At 41.5% G+C, this 21,885-nt stretch overlaps 2 protein-coding genes, 1 long non-coding RNA gene and 1 pseudogene across 5 annotated transcripts; 1 reads left to right on the forward strand and 3 right to left on the reverse strand.

The window, feature by feature from the left end:
• Positions 1-127: 127 nt before the first annotated feature.
• On the reverse strand, positions 128-4,280 carry LOC135613826 (uncharacterized; annotated as a pseudogene).
• Positions 4,200-13,218, reverse strand: LOC135614695 (casein kinase 1-like protein HD16). 2 transcript variants are annotated; one of them, XM_065112323.1, is made up of 17 exons: positions 13,080-13,218; positions 12,383-12,954; positions 10,034-10,162; positions 9,816-9,889; positions 9,654-9,723; positions 9,443-9,498; positions 9,104-9,175; positions 8,904-8,998; positions 8,611-8,677; positions 8,380-8,509; positions 8,058-8,276; positions 7,848-7,978; positions 6,614-6,788; positions 6,451-6,541; positions 5,175-5,332; positions 4,692-4,880; positions 4,200-4,433 (listed from the first exon to the last, which is right to left on the reverse strand). In XM_065112323.1, the coding sequence occupies exons 2-17, from the start codon at positions 12,860-12,862 to the stop codon at positions 4,374-4,376; spliced, it is 2,196 nt and encodes a 731-aa protein (XP_064968395.1). In that variant the 5' UTR covers positions 12,863-12,954; positions 13,080-13,218; the 3' UTR covers positions 4,200-4,373. The 2 variants fall into 2 exon arrangements, with proteins under 2 accessions (XP_064968395.1, XP_064968394.1); XM_065112322.1 differs by having other exon boundaries at positions 12,383-13,107.
• Positions 13,219-13,334: 116 nt separating this feature from the next.
• Positions 13,335-16,504, forward strand: LOC135614697 (uncharacterized). Of its 2 annotated transcripts, none has more exons than XR_010487651.1 (2): positions 13,335-14,737; positions 16,126-16,504. It is a non-coding gene; the product is annotated as an uncharacterized LOC135614697 (long non-coding RNA). The 2 variants fall into 2 exon arrangements; XR_010487652.1 differs by having other exon boundaries at positions 13,335-14,121.
• A 1,230-nt stretch (positions 16,505-17,734) lies between these two features.
• On the reverse strand, positions 17,735-19,185 carry LOC135614698 (protein BIG GRAIN 1-like). The gene has a single exon (XM_065112326.1). The coding sequence runs from the start codon at positions 18,945-18,947 to the stop codon at positions 17,910-17,912; it is 1,038 nt and encodes a 345-aa protein (XP_064968398.1). The 5' UTR covers positions 18,948-19,185; the 3' UTR covers positions 17,735-17,909.
• Positions 19,186-21,885: the final 2,700 nt, after the last annotated feature.

A 21,885-nucleotide genomic window follows, 5' to 3' on the forward strand; every position in this document is an offset into this window, starting at 1 on the left:
TTGTTTGGATGGTGAACATTTTAATTGCTGGGGTGATGTGTATTCTTTTGGAAGGTGGAGGATTATCTGCACACACTTAGTGAGAGGATTTTGTTTGATCTCTGAAAATTCAGGTTAAAACCAAAAAAAAAAAAGTGACTGGGGAAAAGTCAGATTACATCAAAAGAACTATTTGATACCAAAAACATGTTACACTGTCAAAATCCAGTTGTTTACCAGTTCTTATTTCACCAAAAGATGGGGGAAAAACTCATTTGTCCTGTTACTAACAGTAGAAATGCTTTTGGGATCTGAGATAGAAGATGGGATTGTCAACTGCAGTTGTCAGCCAGCAACTCTAAATTGTCTGTGCCAGGGTGTTCTAGCAACCTCACCATGACCAGCCCTCCTAAGAATTATGCATAGACTGCAAAACGATAAGGGAAAAATAATAATAAATAAACAGCAGTATCAGTTAAAACTGACTGAAGTTGATTTCGACAACCATGGCAAGATATTACAACAAATGCTGAGCAGGATCCTAAAATGCATGAATATGCTAAAGAAATTTCAAAGAAAAACTCAAATTGTTGCATAAAAGCAGTCCAGTGTGTGCATTTGGAAAGATGTGAATGCGCAACAGTCCTTAGCTCTAAACACTCTTCGAGTAAGCAAGAACTAAACTAATACCCACTCAACTAGTCCGAGAATATATGATGCTTGAGAAAAGTTGCATCTATGGGCAAGAAAGTGTTTTGTAACTTATAAAAGAAATGCACTTTATAACACTTATAAAAGAAAGGCAACAATGGCAATTTGTACAAGGCCATGGACAAAGGGGCAACACCTCCAACTGCTGTCTTGTAGAATGAACTGTTTTTGCTTAAACCAGGGGTGACCGGGGTGTATTAAGGCATTAAAGAAGGCAATGTCACCTTGGTTGGTTCTGGCATTTCCTAGCATTTATCATTCTTGAAGATAGTTACAGAAGCTTCTGACACTGAGATTGGCAACATCCTGATCGATATCTTTAATAGTCCATCCACAAAGGAGAGTTGCTATTAGTGATGGCGGTTTTATCGAGGCAGCAGCTCTCTACTCGAGCGATGATAATCGGGATCAACCATCAACCACTCAGTTTGGGGTTACAATAAAAAGGGAGTTCAACCATATCAAATAGTTATCCTTCAGCTGGCCAAACCTTGAAAGAAGAAACACAATCAACCAACAAGGTCATGGTTATCTGGGCCATTCGAATCATGTTTCTAATCAACTCAAACAGTTCTATGAGGCAGATAACCATATCAAATAGTTATCCTTCGGCTGACCAAACCTTGAAAGAAGAAACACAATCGACCAAAGAAGTCATGGTTACCTGGGCCATTCGAATCATGTTTCAACTAATCAACTCAAACAATTCTATGAGGCAGATAACCATATCAAATAGTTTTCCTTCAGCTGGCCAAACCTTGAAAGAAGAAACACAATCAACCAAAGAGGTCATGGTTACCTGGGCCATTCGAATCATGTTTCAACTAATCAACTCAAACAGTTCTATGAGGCAGATAACCATATCAAATAGTTATCCTTCAGCTGACCAAACCTTGAAAGAAGAAACACAATCGACCAAAGAGGTCATGGTTACCTGGGCCATTCGAATCATGTTTCAACTAATCAACTCAAACAGTTCTCTGAGGCAGATAACCATATCAAATAGTTATCCTTCAGCTGACCAAACCTTGAAAGAAGAAACACAATCAAACAAAGAGGTCAAGGTTACATGGGCCATTCGGATCATGTTTCAACTAATCAACTCAAACAATTCTATGAGGCAGATAACCATATCAAATAGTTTTCCTTCATCTGACCAAACCTTGAAAGAAGAAACACAATCAACCAAAGAGGTCATGGTTACGTGGACCATTCGGATCATGTTTCAACTAATCAACTCAAACAATGCTATGAGGCAGATAACAAGTCAGAGAAACAAGTCTTCAATAACATAGCTGCACTAAGGATGGCATTAAGCCATTAACTTTTGTATCAATGTTCATGATTCTATGACGCATGTCCCAAATGAAATTCACATAGTCTATTTTACCAACAGTACATTTTAGTTCGAGTAAATTGCAAGCAAGAACTATAGTTTGTCTGTCAACAAGAGCATCAAACGCAGTAGGGTAATTATACTGGAAAAGTGTCTTGAGCCAATAATGAGCCTCATAGATAAGAATAAAAATGATTTAGGTAACACAGTTGGCAAAAAAAGATTAAAAAAAAAACAGGAGCTCTTTTTGGAAGTGCATATGCTTCATAGGCCACAAGTGAAGTCGATGGCAGGAGAGGATCATGGAAACCAATGTCATCATATAGTTTGGAACTTCAGGTCTTCTATTGGGTAATAATTCCAAGTAAAGAAGGATCCTCATCTAGAAGCCATGGAATAAAACAAAGGTGCTTATTGTAGAACAACAGGACAAGAACAGAGATGGTTGACATGCATGTCACCAAAGAAACAAAGCCTCTAGAGACATTGCTTCGAGTTTAGGAATTCCATGCCCAAGAGGTACCTGAATATTGTACTATTTCGATACAAACATACTAAATGGCATTCTGTTAATTGTTTCAGGCTCTCCAAATAAGTTAGTTGGTGTAGTCTTCCCTAATACTGATGTTCTATTATACCTCAAATCCTCACAGTCATAATCTCACATCATTGGGCTTCATACATAACAAGTCATGACAAATGTATCAAAATCACAGATACAAAGACACAAGAAAAGATTTCATTTTTTTGGAGATTAGCGTGAAAGGATTTCAGCAAAGAGCAATCAATTTTCAAGATAATACTCAATTACGTAATACCGAGATCTACATCAAGCAAGGACAATCAAATTTCAAGAAAACCAAGGGAAAGAAGCAATTTCACCAATTTTGATGCATCGGGGGTTCAGGATCCGCACCTCTATCGCATTGGATCAAGCGATCAGCTGGTCTTGGGATCGGGCATCGGGAAGAGCCCAGTCCCGGCGGCGCCTCTCGGGGGCGCGAAACCCAGGAACTTCTGCAGATTGGTACGGGTGCTGATGGAGCAGAGGAAGTACAAGAACACCATGGAGCAGTCGGTGGCGTCGGTCCCGGGCAGGCCGCGGTGGCTCATCCGAGGACGAGCGGGATGGGCGCGAAGCGGAGCTTGGCCACCAGACGGCCCTCGAAGAGGGAGTTGAGGAGACCGAATACCACGAAGAGGACGGCCGCCACGACGGCGCCGGACTTGAACTTGGAGAGGGAGAGGTCGCCGGTGGCGTCCTTGAGGCTGGTCTCCACGAGGTCCATCTTCTTGGCTCGAGACGACGAAGACGACGACACGGACGAGGAGGACGGAGCGGAGGTGGGCTTCATGGAGTCGAGCTTCTTGGAGGCCTTATCGATGGAGGAGCGGAGGGACTTGTAGGTGGAGGTGCGGTAGATGAGGAGCCAGGAGATGGCCTCGCAGACGGAGATGCCCACTACCACGAGGCCGTCGGCGTAGCGGAAGGACGAGAGGGCGGAAGACGCCGCCGTGGCCGGCCCACAACCCCTGCCGCTGCCGCCGCCGCCGCCGCGCGGAGATCTTGCGTAGGGGGAGGTGCAGATCGCGAGGCCCCAAAAGGCGAAAGCCAAGTCTTTTCTTGACGCGCCCGGTGAGAGAGGCGGGCAAATAAGTCCAAACGCTATCAGAGGCGGGAAGGCTTTGTCTTATGCTAACGAGGAGGTTGGTGTTAAAAAGGTTAGCTGCCACACAAGGGATCCCCCGTTGGCTCGGCGACAGGGAACGAACCAATCAACGTGAGTGGGACCTACGACTAATATAGTGCAAATAAACAACCAACTTCCAATATCTTAGTCAAATGCCTCACTCACTAATGGATGATACTTCTGATATTAGGTCAACTCATCATCACCAGATTCCAATATCTTAGTTTTAGACGAGTATTTCAGGTTTTCAAAAGAAATATGGGGACTAATTAATATTATTTTTTAAAAAAAACAAATCATCTACATGAAGGCAAATCATGTAACATCCCAACCATAGGAACTGAATGAGATACATGGGCTTTTCACGTGGTCATGTTACTAAAGATCTGTGGATTTCCTTTTCTATAAGATTCTAATGACCCCTACATGAGAAACTCGCATCTATCACGGTCAGTGTATAGAAAGAAGATGCACACAGAATGTGAGGCCATGCAAATAGATTTACAAACAAGGAAAACAAATATAGTGAATCAGCCAGCACCAGGCGGATCTGATCCAGACATCATTGATGTACATGCTAATGTAAGATCACCTAAATAGCAGGAGAAGCCGCTGATCTCGGAAACTTAGGAGGTATATTTTAGCTGAAATAAATATCATGATACAGTGCGTCCGTAGCAAATTGAAGCAAGATATAGATTCTTTGCCCACTTGTCCTGCACAAGACAAAAGAGAATAGTTGTCAATCTAGGAAAGACAACAACAAGCAAGTGCAGGTGGCAGAAAGAATAGCTGGAAATCGAAAAAAAGTTGCCATAAACTTGAATTAAGGGTAGTATAATTCTGTTACCTTTTCTTTTTATTCTTAGTTTAGTCAGAATGCTATTCACAAACTACAAAGACATGGCCCAAACTTATTGCATATAACATGTTTTTACTTGGAATATAGTGCAGTAGGAAATTGATACAAGTACCTTAACATGGGCACTTGGAAATGACGATGTCCGAAGGGTCTCTTGTGTCTCATCACCAGGCTTCCGCTTGGGCACACTGAGAATAAGGGCAGCCTGATCCCAGGTGGCAGCCATAGAAGTAATGCGATATCCGCCGTCCCAACGCCTGTGAATGCCCTCACTTGGATACAGGAAGTCTAATTCGACAACCTGCAAAAGCATCAATCCAGATGCAAGCCATTTCCACTACATCAGATTCTAGTAGAGCATCAAATAATCAAATACTGAAGTAGCTCGGCTGTATAAACAAGTTAGTAGGATCTATATCTTTCATAAAAGACTACCAAACAGATTGTCACAAATGTAAATCAGTTAGGATGATGATTAACTTGCTAATCTTGCAAATTATTCACATTTTAAGAACAATTTCACAGGGAAAATTCTCATTTGATTTGATACACACCACAATATCATTCATTTAAATTTAAGGAAGTTGCATAACACCTGATCACTAAAACCAGCATTGCGTGACATGACGATGCCCCATCGTGTCCCAGCTGTTGCCATCGACGTGACATGAAATCCTTCTTTCCACTTCTTGTTTATCCATTTGAAGGGGAAAGACTCACTTACTTTGTAAGACTGCTGAGTGTATTGGGTGCCTAAGGAGTTAAATTGCAGATACAATTAGAGATCAAAGATAAATTAGTGCATGGACCACATGGGCAATATTCAAGAAGATTTTAGCTCCGTTACAACAAGAGAATTTTTCATGAACGTGATGCTGAAACATATCAAGGTATGTGAATAAATACAACGAGGGATATATCGGGCTACAAACTTATATGGAACTCTACAAACACATGCTGAAACAAAATCATTCAATTGCTGTTACGTATATCATATATTGCATCATTAAGTGGATCCATTCCAATGACTATTTCATTGGAAATCTCAAACTGGCTGTATTTGATTATACAAAGAAAACATTTCCTATCCGTCTATGGCTATATGGCTTACCCATATCACCTACCTAACGCGAGCCCCATCTATGTCTCACAAGACAACATTTACTTAGTTTTAATGCTTAGAACAGTACTTGGTTTTCAATACTAAGTTTCAAAACATAAATTGAATGACTGAACTTATACATTATAATAGTTCTATACCCACATATTCTCAATGTAAATGCTCTTCATACAATATAACATCAAAAAAGATTCTTTCTTGAATACTGTCTTTTGTTACAAAGGAGAAACCATGTGTTATTCACAATTTATGGCAATTCAAAAGACGAGATGGTGATTAAGATCCTCCAATCAAAATGCATATGAAATAGGAGTCCTGATGCATGCCAAAACCTTACAACAAAGTTATTTTTTCATTCAAGCTGTACTTTTAATATGGGCAACTATTACTAAAAGGAAGAGTTAAACATCATTCTAAATTGTAGTATATAAATTTTCAGAGCTTGGGGAGAAAGATTTTCAGCCATCTGAACTTTAGGGAAACAGTTTTAAGTTTGGACTAGCCGAAAAGATTCCTTCACCCCATCAATCAACATTTTACACAATATGATAACCAACATACATACATATATATATATATATATATATATATATATATATATATATATATATATATATATATATATATATATATATATATATATATATATATATATATATATATATTTGCATGATTGTCTCGGCCTTTGACATTGCTGAGAAGATTTAAGAGTGTAAAACACGAACATTAATTTCCAGCACAAGAGACAAACCTTTTGACATCACCACAAGAGAACTTCCATTGTTGGCACCAGCAAGAGAGGTGATATAGTAGTTTTTCTCCCATTGATCCATGATCCACTCCTACATCACTTTTCTCCATTGATAATGACAGCTTAAATGATAACAAAAATTAATAATATAATGTGGTCATACCTTGTGAAGGAAGAATGGGGACAACTCATAGACCTGGGATGTGAAACCAGTTCCTGCATCCATAATAAGGGCCCACAAATTTGTGCACGATGCAACACAACTAATAAGCAGACCATCCTCATTTCCTCTCTCTACATGCTGTGCCAAGCGTGCATCAGCCACATTGTAGTGGTACCTGTATACAAGTTACAACATCAAAAAGGGCACGTCATTAATATAAGCAATCTGGAATAACCATGAGATATTGCTAATGAGTAGATCCTTCCAAGAAATAATAGGGCCAATGGAAGATAAGGAAACAAAAATCTTAACATCAATGCTCTAGATTCTGCTGACAAAAAGTGAACATTTTGAATATAAAATGCCAAGGGACAGACCAAATATTTTGTTACAAAGATCATACCAATGAAGAATATTTTCCTTCCAGTTAAATAACTAAATCTCAACATCTCTTTTTAGAACTATTAAAGATCATAGAAGATATTCAAAGCTTAACTTCATAAAGTTTGAATGCTTCATGTTTTCTGACACAATCAGTATCTCTCTACTTGTTCTGGTAAAACATGTATGCACAACAATTAAAGGGATACATAGATGAATATTTCAGGCCACATGCCATATCAGCACTAGATATACGTTGGATATGACACTTCTAGGAAACTTCTTGGATATGTATTGAACACTTCCTTGAAGCATCCAGATTCCTTCTATAATTATCCAAAAGGAAAATTTTGTTATTTTCAAGTGTAGGATCTTTTAATTTTAGATGAGATGGATATATGGTTAAGTGTATTGCTTTATGTCAACCATATTAAGCACCAAATTAGGATTTATAAAGTTAAAAGGATGGTATTGCTTCATTTACCTAAAAATTGGGCTATCTTCTCTACATTCGTGAAGTACTATGTTGCTACAGATAGTCTATTTTATGATGAATAGATCAGTGATTCCACCAATTACATATCACCATTGACCATTGATACACACTTTTTCTATTTTAATAATATACATAATTAGCCTCATGTGTGTGCTAAGAACATGACCTTTAGGGGGTCAGAGACAATGGCTCTCAAGAGGAAAAAAAATCCAATGTGTTGGCCACACCCACAAATCTAAGGCAAAAATAAGACAACAATAAAAACAGTCCACAATATTACCATGATCCTCAAAGATTAGTACAGAGAAGGAAAATTTTCCTTATAAAGAAAAACCAAACAAGTGCATGAAAATCTACCTTTGTTTCATAGGAAGCCTAGCATTATACACAGAAATCCACTGGGTGGCAGGCACTCCTAAGCGAATCTTCTTCCTTTGTTGACTTTCTTCTTCTTCATCAATAGTCAATCTGCCACGTTTTTGACCAACCTGATAGATGGGATGATTTGTCATAACTTGCAACTCCAGAATTTGACATAAAATCAAATTATAAAGACACTGGAATCACCTTTTGAGCACCATCAGTGTTAATTGGCCTAACTGCTGGATTTGGTCCAATTAATCCATCGAACAGAGAAATTAGTTTCGAGTAGTTAGGTTCCTCATCAAACTTCATGTTGACCACGATCTCAAGAAACTGCTTAAATGGTGGAGGACACAAGCAACACATCATCTCCGGAGATGTTGACATCTTTTTCTTGCAAACTAGGAATGATTTATTATCACCCTGCGATGCACATAGACATATAAATACAAAGAGAAGCACATTTCTCTGAATGTATGACAGCCACTTAGACATTTTGGAAATTGTGTTCCTTGCAATCAGTTACCTGGTAGCCCTGCCAGGGTAATCTGCCTCGATGAAGAAAAATTAGTGTATATGCAAGAGACTCCAGATCATCCCTTCTGCTTGCAGTTCTTCCAAGATGTGCATGAACACTGGCATATCGAACAGTTCCTCTACAGAAAACAAACAGCCAGTATCAGCAATGGTACCGAAAAGAGACCAGGGAGGACATCCCTCCCATAAGTAAACATTGTCACGCGTGGAAAATTCATACCTGAACACATCTGGGCGTTGGTCATATTCAACATGATTACTGTTGCAAGCATCTTTCCATCTTGTGGCTAAAACAACATGCATACAAGCAATTACATAAGGAAGCATAAGCAATATATATATATATAAATATATATATATATATATATATATATATAACTGGACTAAAGCAAGGGGTATTCATCTAAAAAAATTAAATATGCGTGCATAGAAATTTAAAAAAATCAAAGAATAAAAAGGAAGGTGAAGGTATGAGATGCCTGCCATTGGCTGACCAGAAGGTTCTTCACTCACCTAATCCGAGGTCAACAAGAAATAATTTTTTTTCTTGAGGTGTTGCCGGCTGACCAAGCAAAAAGTTCTCAGGCTTTACATCTCCATGGACATATCTAGTAAAATGTATTCAATTAGTTCAAGACAAGGCAGCTTTGCGTGAAAGGAACACAAATTCCAAATAGAAGAATATACGGGTAAGTGTATGATTGCATTTGTACCCTTTTGAATGCATGTTTTCAAGGATTGATATGGACTCAACAGCAATACAAGCTACCATTTCCGTTGACATCCTGAGAAATTTCAAAACACTCTTAGTACACAAAAGACAATACTGACTACAGACCATTTTATATGAAGATATAGAAATCTACTCAATAGCAGAACACCAACTAGATAAAATGTGCAAATACATATGCATTAAGATCACACAACCAAAACATGACAGGTGCAAAGAAGTAGGTAGATAACTGAAAACATCACTGTAGAAGTCATTTGCTGGAAATCAAAGGTCGAATGAACATAATGGCTGCTGGTAATCACAGTGAAAAGATACTCACGCTTGACCAGAAGTATTCCAAGCATCCCATAAACTGGGACCTAGCATGTCCATTACCTGTGGATTACAGACAAATTAGTAGCAACTATATCAGTTTCTTGAACAATGTTGTATACTGACAAGTAACATGAAGCAAGTAAAGACATCTGCACGACCAACCATCTAATGGGCAGATGCAAAAGAATGCACACAAGAAATAGAAGAAACCATACCATCACATAGTAGTCACCTTGTCGACCTTTATAGTGCACCCTTGGCACCCCATAACTGCCCCCAAGAGTACTGACCAAAAGGCAAAATTAATGATTCAGAGTGACCACATGAGAGACAAGGGAACATCAGATAACCTGTGCAAAGAGAAATTCAAGGCGAACCTGTAAACCTGCCATTCATAAGGAGGACCATAATTACAACCTTTGCTGCTTCTGTGCTCAAATTTGATGGCAACCTATTAAGCAAAAGAAATTCGTAAATCAGATGCAATGTTAAATAAAGTAGCAAGATAGATAATATCTACACATGAAAAATACTTTATCAATGCTTCCGCTCCGCCAAGAAAAAGATAAACAAAAGAGAGAGCCAATAATAATACCTCCAATGCACTAGGACCTGTTGTTCTTTCAATCCCACCAGAGACTCGACGGCCAACAAAAACCTGTCCAAACCCACCCTTGCCCAGCTTTCTATCAACCTTATATACTGGAGAATTACCGATCTGCACCTGAAATTGTTCCAAATAAAGGCAATCCTTTATTCTCATATTTACACACCTTTGAAACAAAGACAGGAAAAAAATTAAAGCTATTCATACCGCTCCCCAGATAATCCATTCAACAAAAAAATAACCATAAACATGCCAAAACATAAGTTGTATAGTTTTTTTGTGGATAATATACGTTAACAAAAGACCTGCATCAACCATTAACAAAAACAATAACTCGAGCAACCAAGGATCAGTTGAAGTGTGACGATCTGAGTCTGATAGGCTAACTGATCTATCAACTTCGTTTGGCCCAAACCATTGGCTAAAATACTTAAGTTGAAGTTGATAGTAGTACACTCATCAGACCCTTATAAGTCAATCTTTGTTTTACCCACTTCCAATGTGGGACTAACCGGAGGTGTTACAATCTCCCCCACTCAAGGACTTGATATTCTCGTCAAGGAAAAAAGCCTAGCATAACTCAGATCAAATCCTAGCATGGTACATGTGAACATAACCTAGTGGTGGCTTCACGCAGTGACGAGTCCTCTAACTCCATTCACGAGTAGCTCTTTCCTACTTGAGTCCCCTCACCATGCCTAAATACTACATCGGCTCTAATGCCAAATGTCATGACCCAGGCTTGATAGGTTAACTGGCCTATCAACTTCATTTGGTCCAAACCACTGGCCAAAATGCTTAAACTAAAGTTGATAGTAGTACACTCACTAGATCCTTATAAGTCAATCTTAGTCTTATCCACTTCCGATGTAGAACTAATCGGGGGTGTTACATGAAGGCTTCGATGCGTCCGAGAGTTTCAGAAGATTAAACCAAAAAGTTGCAAAAGAAGATGCAAATTATCCTGAGTCAATAGTGAATAAACAGCGAAGCAAAGAACCGAAAACCACACGAGCCTGAAGGACACTATGCACTAAAAGTTGAGGCGTTAAAAATAACCAGTGATGTGAGTTAGTAAAAGAAAGAAAAGGAAAAGAAGAGCCACACACACAAACACAAAACAAGTCGTAATGTCCCAATTGTTAGGGGTCAGCTGCTAACAAATGCAAAAAATGAGATTCAAATATTGACTTCTATCTATACTAACTAAAGAATATGGGAAAGATAAGCATAAAGAGAGGGTGAACGGAAATTGAAAATTATCTCAAAACAAACCAACAAGTTAGCATATTATGCCCAGGAAGTTCTAGAACAAAAATGATGAACAAAACAACTAAAAAACAATTAAATCAGCTTCCACCACAGTGCTTTTCCTTAGAAGACAGACAATTAAAATGAACAGGAACAACTTGTATAATTTTTTTTCCTTATACATCAGATAAAGTAGGAATTAGTGTAGGATAGATTATTCATCAAGATCCTCAGAATGGGAATCTGAAGAAATATACAAAACAAAAGTGTGGAAAATGCAAAAACTATGTAGTCAGTGAAAAATGAGGCAAAATCAAGATGAACCGGAAGAACAAGAATCCTATGCTAGTCCAGTTTCTATCCGGAAAAGATACAATAAGAGAAGGAAGATGCATATGGGTTAGAAGGAAGATGTATAGAAGTAATAGGTACTTTTACTATTTTTCCCTGTATTATACAATGAAAGAAATAAAACATAACAGATCTGCAAAAAACTTGTACCACAAAGTAGAAATTATAGCTCTGACAACAGCAAGCAGTAATCAGATCAGTTTTAAGGTGAAACCACAAAGTTCAGATTCATTAGATGAGGTAAATGTAAGGGCAACATGTTTTAATATATACTGCTCTAAAAAATTACAAAATTTATAAAACATGCTACAGCCAGTGTCCACTAATAGGAATCCCTATTATTAAACAGCTCAGAGAGGAGAGCCAAGAAGAAAAGATCAATATAGTCAACCAAAATGGCAATAACAAAATTACGACCAACCGTCTTATTTCTAAACGATGACACATGCACACTAAACTGGACTGAGGATCAAACTATTGATACATTAGCCTGAAGATTATTCACCGAGTAAGCAAAAAATGAGCACTTTTTTGAAGCAGGAAGAAAGGCTTTATTTATGATCACATAAAAAACTAAAATAAGATAACAGAAACGAGAGAAAGATAAGGAAAAAACCAAAACTGAACCAATGACGTATAATTCAACAAACTAGAATTCACAGAGAAAGATAAGAACATGGTGCACGAAGAACAAAAACTTCCACCAACAAAATAGAACAGACAAGAAAGATGTACCTTTTCAGGGAATGGTGTAGTGTTCCCCTCCTCTTCCTGTCCCACAACCCTGTTGGCGCTCAATCCACCACTATCGTCACCCATCGTTTCCTTCCCTCTTATTTCCTCCGGTTGCTTTGTGCGCCCCTTTCCTTTCTCCTCCTCCTCCTCCTCTTCTTCTTCTTCTTCTTCTTCTTCTTCTTCTTCTTCTTCTTCCACCACCACCACCTCCTTCAATTGATCGGACTTCTTCCCCTCCCCCTCCTCGATCAAAACCAACTTCCCCTTGGCCGACCTCGCCCTCTGCCTCCCCTTCGCGGCAACGGCCGCCCGCGCCTCCGCGGCCCTGGTCCTCACCCGCCGGCTACCCCCAGCCGCAACCGCTACAACCTCCGGCTTCTTCGAGGCAGCCCGCGCCCTCGTGTTCCGCAACGTACGATCTACCGGCGGCGGCGGTGGAGCACGGCCCCCTCGACGCACCCCGCTCCGCAGCTCCCGCATTCTTCACCCATGCAATCGAGCCACTGCGCTCGCGATCCGACCATTATCTCCTCAGAAACTCCCGGAAACCCCACCCGTTCCGGCTTCCATACCTTCAAATTCACCAGAAAGAAACCCTCGAATCAGCTCGCAATCGGCAGAAACCTTCTCCGCTCGCTAGGGATTCGCAAGGATTGAAGCGATCGAAATCGAAAAGCTAGGGAAGGAAGAAATTTGCCTTTCCCCTTCTCCTTGTGATCGATCGGTCGATGGAGGAAGAGATCGATCGCGGACTACCGAAGACCAAAATTGGGGGTTTCCACGAAGCCCCCGAGGGGGAGAGAGAGAGGATAACCTTAAGATGACCTGGCGTCCCGGCCTAACTCACACTCACCTTTTGTCCGCCGAGTGGGAGGCCAACTCGAGCCCGAACCGACCGCCTCGAGCCGACTCTTGAAGTCGTTCCCAAATGACAGTGGACTGGATGACGTGGGTGTTGGGCCAGATCGACTCAGTCAACAGCAGGCCCAATTTGACCATTCGCTACTCGCCGCGAGCCAACACCTCCCACGATCCCTAGATGAGTTACGATGTCCTACTTTGGCGGACCCGTACCACAGCGGCCCGATTTAACCAATCAAAAGACAGTATACGAGACGGGTTATGGAAAGCAGGTGCTGTAGTTCATGAATAATTATGTAGTAAACGACAGAAAGGTGCTTAGGAATCAGCATCGCTGTACGGTGGGATTCAAGCCGAATAAACGGGTTATCAGGTTGAGATTAGGAATCCGCATCGCTGTACGGTGGGATTCATGTCGAATAAGCGGGTAATCGGGTCTACGGTTCGTTCTTGCCCCCGACCGACCCAAAGATGCATTCGGCGTCCCGCCACCACGCCTCCCTCGTCCACCTGCTCCAACTCCACTAGTTCCGACCCAAAGCCGCCCTCGACCACCACCCATTCGTCGCTTCCAAGCTCATCTTCTCTCTCCGTCGCCGATGCCTGCCCCGTTCTTCGTTTGGAACTCCCTTATCCGTGCGTTCCCGGGTTCGGACTTCCACCCATCCGCTTGTTCTCAAAACCTATCGCCGAGTTTCCGTGTTGCGACTCGGTGAAATGGTTTATGCGCCGGCCTTAAATGCGGGGCGTTTGCTGGATTTCTACGTTGGCGGGCCCTCTCTTAGTGGGATGTCCTGAAGCGCTCGGAAGGTATTCGATGGAATGGGTGTTTGGGATGTCGTTTCATGAAGCTCCATAATTCAAGGATGTCTTGCATGGTAGGTGTTACGGTAAGAAACATTTTTTAGCCGTGACCTCTGTGTCGACGCGGCTGGTTCAGGGCTCCAAATGGCTGGGATCAGACGTGGCTTCCCCGGGGGTGCTGTGGTGACTGATGTAGGGGATATGATTGGAAAGTTCCACGGCGTCAAGTGGGTTCGACGGCGGTCGAGTACCTGCACACAGGTCGGGTCGGTGGTTCGGCCCGACCCCTCCGACGATCAAGTCAGTGATGGTGGAGAGGAGTTTTTGAGTGAGATCGTCCCCCTTCCTATTGGGAGCCAGAGGGTATTTATAAGTAGGTTTGATGTTACCTGATGTGCCATCCTGCCGGGGCAGGGTCGTACCTCCGATGGCGTCTGTTGTCGTGGTCGTTGCGTGGAAGGCCGAGCTGCCGCAGGGTATGGGGGGTGTCAGTCAGCGCCATCCCCTGCCTCGGCCGGCCATGAGGGGTCAGCCGAGGAGGTTGTTTGGGTATGGTGGGTGTGGGTGCGCGTCGTGTCGTTGTTAATGCACGTTCTGGGGCAGTGTGCCGCACAGGGTGTCCGACGTGGGGGTGCATTACGTCAAATCCGGGGTGTTATGTCAAATCAGTTTTTTTACCCGTATCAGTAGGTATGCTTCGGAATTCGAATTTTGCTTTTAATTGAAGTGGCTTAATTATTATTTCAAAGTATAATTAGCATGTCATGGATATTATCAGTTATCGTCGATTGGCTGAGGGCACCCACTATTGGTGTTTAAATTGGCACAAGATCCTATGCATATATCTGCATTCATTGCATAAAAACCTGTTGATTGATTCCCATAAATAAGATACACAACCATTGTATGGTTCACATAAACTATGCCCTTTGAGATCAACCTTGAATTGAGCCATAGCTTAATTTAAATAACAACTGACTGAAATTAGGCTATATTAAGCCTGTATTTCACAGAAGAGATGTCTCCACTAAATGACCTTAGTCTAATCAAGCCTTCTGTTGTCCTATAAGAATATGCTATGCTTTGAAGAGTACAGATGCAAATATGTATCCTCAGATACATATATTTTCTTAAAAAATTCATCCTTAACTATGATTTTAGCATCAAAAAAAAATTATGGATATGCATCCTCTGCTTATTCAGATCCGTTGTGCTTGGAGATTAGATGATTCCACTTATTAAATTGATATACTTCATGGTGCTAGGTGCTTGTATATAGGTTTCCCAACACCATGTGTAAGTCTAATTTCTAATTTAGCCATGATGATCTTCATGTTTCTTGGGTTGTCTTCATATCCTAGCTTACTGGATCATAAGGAACTTACTCATTTTAGTTTGGATGATCGCTGGTAGAAATGTTCAAATCTTCAAGTCCTTTGAATCTCACGCAGCTGGTACAATCATACTTATCTGCTGCACACGATCCCGATCCTTGAATGGCCATTTAGAGACAAAATTTAATTTTTTTATTGTAGTCTATTCAGAAAAGGTGAGGCAGATTGGTGGTTTCATTGAAGCTCACCATCTGCCATGCTTAAATTGTCATCATCTCCCTTTTTGTGTGACATTGTGCTCTCACTTTGATCTTCTCTGCCTACTCTTAAACTACCTAGAGGGTTTTGAGCATTGCACTTTTTCTACAGGTTTGAGTTAAATTTGATCTTTATTATGATTGAGATTATAAGGAAGATTGTAGATCAATCCAGCGCGATAGTGATACGTTCGGAGAACATAACTGGGGTCAAAGTTTGTCCTTGGAGACATGTCTAAAACTTCTTATCTTGTTTGGAATAAGAACCTCCTCAGGCTTTTGCTGATAATCCTTCGATTTTGTCTAATCCTGGAGCACATTTTTTGTTTTTTATAGCTGACGTCTCTACTCTTATCTAGTTTTTGCACATCAAAGATAATGTCTTAGTTCCATTTTTTGTTGAAATGCATGTGCAATAAATTAATGCTGGAGGCACTTTCAGACATGCATAATTCTCTATCTATTAACTTGGAAATCCATGTTACAGGCATTTTCAAAAAGGTGAAGGTGGCTTCGTGGCAACTCTCATACTGGTGCCTCGGAAACTCAAATCACAGAATCAGCAAAAAGTTGTCGCAGACACTTCTCTCAATCTATCAACTTGCAAATTCATACTGGCCCATGGCACATGGCTCATTCAAATGTGGTATGGGAATGGGCCGTTTTGGAAAATATTCATGGTGCATGTAGAAACCCTGTATATGCTCAAGTCTAGGACCGAAAATGGATTAATGTGTACCATATGTTGAAAAAGATTAGGTGCAAAATATGCTTATTAATAGGTGATCATATTGATTATAATACCATGAACATACTAGGTGCAGAATGAACCTTTTTTTTTAGTTTTATGCAGTGTTTATTGGTAAGAGAGGTCAAGTAATTACTTCAATTATAGGATTTGGACCATTTGGCACTCACATATTAGGGTTTAAAGAATCTTAAACCATGATATGATTGTTTAGGGCCTATTAATTAGATAGATCATTTCGATCATCAAATTGTGAATGATTGCAGAGAATTATGCTACTGATTGTTATTTGATCATCTTGGAAAACCTTCTTTTGCTCAACTTATTGAATCCCCTATGTTCCTGTGCTTAATGTGTTTGAGCTGAAGCAATTGCCAACATAACTTACCATGATGCACTTGAAGGATATTTTGTGTTCAGATTTAACCAACCTTCTTGTATCTTTATTGTCATTTTTTTGGCTTGGTTTGAGACTTATTGTTTGAGCAACTAATAGCTTGTGTCAGGTTGCTTCCTTATACCTCTACAAGTTTCCCTCTTTTGTCTGTCGAGCTCTTTAAATCATTCTTTTACTGGATTGACAGTAGAGTTAATTATAAATTATCTTTTATAATTAGATCTCTTTAGTATCTCAGTCCTTGAACTTAAAAAATTTACATTGAAATCCCTATAGTTATGAAAGTGAAATATCTATATTTACCCTAATATCATCGATTTTATCGATGGAAGCACAAAAATGATGGGTAAAAGGATAATTTCAAATTCCTAGTTATTTTTTCGGTGGTGATAGAGGACGACGTCGCTAGGGGCTATGGATGGCTATTGTGGATGGAAAAGGAGAACTGCGACGAGAGATGAGGAGAGGAAGAAAAGGGCGATACAGATGTCGATGCTATGCATCTACGTCGACATCGACACCGATGCAGATATAGAGTAATGTCGCCCTTCCTCGCATCATTATTGGCACCGACAAAGCGTCAACATCTATGACGTCCTCTTATTCTTCTTATTTTGCCTCACATTTTATTGTTGCTCTCTTTCCTCATCCACAATAACCACCCGCGACCCCCAACAGTATCTTTGTTTGTCACCATCGAAAATATAATTAAAATATTAAAATTATCTTTTTATATATCATTTTGATATTTTTATCGATAAAACTGATAAGATTATGATAAATAAAATTAGATGTTACACTTTCATAACTATAGATATTCTAATATAATTTTTTTAAATCTAAGAATAAAAAATACTAGAGAGATCTAACTTATCATATTATCCCTCGACCGTACATCATAGGCAAATTCATATAAGATTCTCATACCCCATGCAGTAAGACACTAATTAGTAGTTCATGAACAATAATACTTAAGCTTTCTTCGTATTCGTACACAAGCTGATAGCTACAGAACCGAACAGTCTTACAAAGAGATAAACCCAAACCATAGTAAGAAGCCGATAAAGATCAACGAAAGACACCAAACCCTCCTAAGATATCACCACCCAATTCTCCGCCTTTTTCTTTACATTCTTTCTTGTATTTTTAGGAAACGTTGAGACTGGGAAGTGGAGCGATTCATGTCGAGGTGGGCCGTCTCGTACACCGGAAGCTCATCACCGTAACCTCCTCCCACTCCCCTTCCCCTTCCTCTTTCCCTTCCGATCACCGTCAAGTTCTGCAACTCGAACAGATCGGAGCTTGAATCGCTCATTTCCTCTTCCTCCTCCTCCATCCCTCTTAGGAGCTCTTCCACCCTCCTCCTCGCCTTCATTGCCACCGCCGACGGCCTTCGGGGCGCGGTGTCCGCTCCATAGACGCTCTTGTGCCCGCACGGCCGCAGATCCTCGTCCACGATCACGCTCACCGGGTAGAACGTCACCGATCGCTTCTCCCCCTCCCCCGACGGAGGCTGCTCCCTCGTCGATGGTTTCTTGATGAGGCAGGATCGCGAGAGGGACGACGCCGTGGAGCAGGCGGAGTCGTCGCATCCGCCCGCGGCGGTGACAGCGGTGGGCGTTGGCCTTCTCGGGATCACCGACACCGCCGACAATACAGAGCCGAGGAAGCCGGCGAGGCGGGCGCCCGGGGACGCCGGCGCGGCCGACCTGGAACTTCTCGCGTCTCGAAGCCTGCCGCGGATCGAGCCCGTCTTCTTTTTCTTCTTCTCCTCCTCACGGCGGTCGAACACCGCAGCAGCCGGCGGAGGAGGGATGGAGCGGATCGGAGCTCCGACGGTCAGGATCGGCCTGAGCCGGTTTACCCCCGAGTCGGGCTCGGAAGAGGAGGAGAAGCCGCCGTAGCTTGATTTGTCTGAGGAACTGGAGGTGGAGATGGGCGCAAGCGGCCGGCAACGGGTCGCCGCCTCTGCGGTTCGCCACTCTGACGCCGGCCGGAGGGGCGGCGGAGGGCGCTTCGGCACGGTGATGAGAGAGTGGCGGTCGCACGTGGCTCCGCCGTCGGACTCGTCGATGGAGCGGTAGATGGCGTCGAGGAGGGTGGAGGAGAAGGAGGGGTTCTGGTGACCGCTCCTGGGCTTTCCCCTCGCCCACCTCTCTTCCATTATGTACGTATACAAAGCAAGTACAGAACACCAACACTTAAGTTCTTCCCTCGGTCTTATCTCTATGTTCTCTTCTTCGCAGGCGAGGAAACGATGAAGAGACAGGTAAAGGCGAAGTTGGGCGGTGAGAAGCACAAGTGCGAATGGCTCTCGATGAGAAGCAAGAGAAAGCAAGACGAGAAAGGTGGGCGGTGATGGGATCACTCGCTCGGTAGCGCGTCTTTTTGAGGGGGATTCACGCGCGAGTACACGCTGACGTGGCACTTCTCTGATTCCTTTTCTAGGCGCGGGGCCCGGTCGAGGTGGTCCGTGTGATTCGTGACGGGCGACTCCGCCGCCTGATTCGCTTGCTGTCCGTCACGCAACGCAGGTACGAACCATACCCCCCCACCTTAAATTGGTAGTACACGAAGAGGTCAGTCTAATTCTGCAATGCAATGCATTATGTAGAGTAGATTTAGTAACAAAAACACATTTTCGACAGAAGGATAGAATTAATAAGATTGTTTATATTTTCTTAGTTCAATTGTCAATTGGAAACTTCTTCTGACCTCTTAATTACCTACGAATAGGTCTTGATTGGGTATCAATTTGTTTAATGTCTAGTGTTAACACTGCTACCGGTTGCTTACAACTGCTAATTAAGCAAGTCTTATGATTTGGTGGGAAGCTTTTGCTTTGCTTGGGGGTGATTAAATTAAGGTGACACGTGGGGGCAAAAAGGTGTCTTGGCCTCGGGTTAGTGAATTGAAGCAAGTAATTAATGCACTAATCATATGCCCCCGTGTAGCCTAGTTGTCGGCTTTGAGAGTGTAGGATGGTCCTTGAGAATTTTGAATGGTACGAGGGGAAGCTTCTGAGGCTTGGGAGCGTGCTGTCTTCACCAGATTTAATGTCCGAGAGAACGTGTGAGGCTAGAGGAAAGCAAGATGGAACATTGAGCAACTGGGTAAAGAAAAGAGCAAAGTGGGCACTGTTTTCCTTCCCCTTTTTTTTTTGTCATGACCGATCACAATCGACCAACAAGGTTTTTCATCATTTCTTAATAACTTTGGCACAGTCTTGACCCCTCGAAGCATACAAAAACATACCAGGTTGTAATTTCAAGGTTCAAGATAGAACATGATGATGAACACAAAAATTGAAAGAAAACAAAAAGAACACTAAGCTATTCAATTTTTCTTACCGGAGAATTTCTTGCATACTATAGACAACTAATTAAATGCATATCGTAGTTTCTTGGATCATTAAGCTAAACTTTACTCCTTGTGTCTCTTTTAAGTTTAAACAAATTGCTGAAGAAGGATGTAGCTAACGGTTGAGACTATTTAGGAGTTTAATGAATAATGAATCTTTTTCCAACAATTTAAGCTTTTGAGATTCATTATAATGTAATTTAAAACATTTATTATGATATGAGATGGAATTTTATATCCGCTCTTCTATATTTCTGAGACATTTCTTAACCATTAGGTTTTTTAGATTAATGGTTACTTCAATCATATTTGTAAGGACTGTGCTACTCAAATATTTGACTTTGTCATCAAATTTTTGGTGTAGCCAAGTGTAAAAGGAGTGTGCAGAGAGTCTTAAGTAGTACTGCTTTTACTTCAATCATATTTGTAAGGACTATGCTACTCAAATATTTGACTTTGTCATCAAATTTTTGGTGTAGCCAAGTGTGAAAGGAGTGTGCAGAGAGTCTTAAGTAGTACTGCTTGCACAGTTGTACCTCGTGGGTTAGGCATATAACAATTGCAGCTGAACTCCTCCACCCTTGTGTGTAAGCAGACATGAGCAACTGGTTCCAGCTTTTTGGTCGGATTAGAGTACAGTACTGCACCAGAGTTGAGTTTGTGTATGAATGCTGATGGCGAAACACTAGTGAGTGTTTCGCTTGATTGCTTAATGAACTCTTCTTTCTTAGCAGTCCGTAGAAAGCGGAATAGAACCTTTATAGTCCCATCAAATACATGGTCCCAAAATATAGAACTGGCTGTTTAACACAGCCTTGACACCATAATATGTAATGCACAGAGAGAGAGAGAGAGAGAGAGAGAGAGAGAGAGAGAGAGAGAGAGATCAAGCGGAAAAGGACTGGTCTCTCAGTTTCCTCGTGCTTGCTGGCTTTTCTTCTCGTTAAACTAAAGCAGACGATTGTGTGGGAACAGTAGGGAGAGAAAAAGAGGGATGACAGAGGAGCAAGAGAGAGGGGGGCAGGGAGACGAGAAGAAAAGATAGGCGATCCCGAAGAATGAGGCAGAGGTGAAGGATGAAGGATGAAGGAGACAGATCCTCCCTTCTTTTCTTTCCTTCCGTTTTGCTTATGTCCTCTGGCTCCACTGCTGCATTTGCTTGGGACCCAACTCACCCAAGTTGATCATCAATTCTACATGTCGAAATTAATCTGACATGACCTGTTTTCCCATACTCTATCGACTCATCTGACATTACTTGATTTCATCTAATCAGCTCTAGATATCGGACACCTGATGCAAGATATGAGCTTAGATGGTCGTGACTTGGAGTTAATCTCTTCTGAATAACTCGACTTGAAATGAAGTTTTCTTGAACTACTCTCAATCCTGATCGAAGTTGTACGAGTGGATGATGAGAGAGTCTAGTCTCTAGTTAATAGTCTTAGAATCTTGACTATTAGTGGAATGAATGCTTTCAAGTCAAAAATACTGTGAAGGATTATTTTAGTTTCATCTTTACTGGTGAATGAATTCATTTTGCAATGGACCGGGATCCACATGTGGAATCTCGATTGACAAAGTATGTTTAACATATCAAGATCCGGACCCGATTTGCCTCTAAAATTCATGCAGTATGTAGGCGTTTCCTATTTGAGTCGGATCCCGAAGAGGTTGCATCGAGATCCGACTCGATTTTAGCCATAGCCCACTTCACGTCGCTAGTGAATGCAAGGCCGATG

Source organism: Musa acuminata, chromosome BXJ2-6 (genome assembly GCF_036884655.1).
Source record: "Musa acuminata AAA Group cultivar baxijiao chromosome BXJ2-6, Cavendish_Baxijiao_AAA, whole genome shotgun sequence".
Lineage (NCBI taxonomy): Eukaryota > Viridiplantae > Streptophyta > Magnoliopsida > Zingiberales > Musaceae > Musa > Musa acuminata.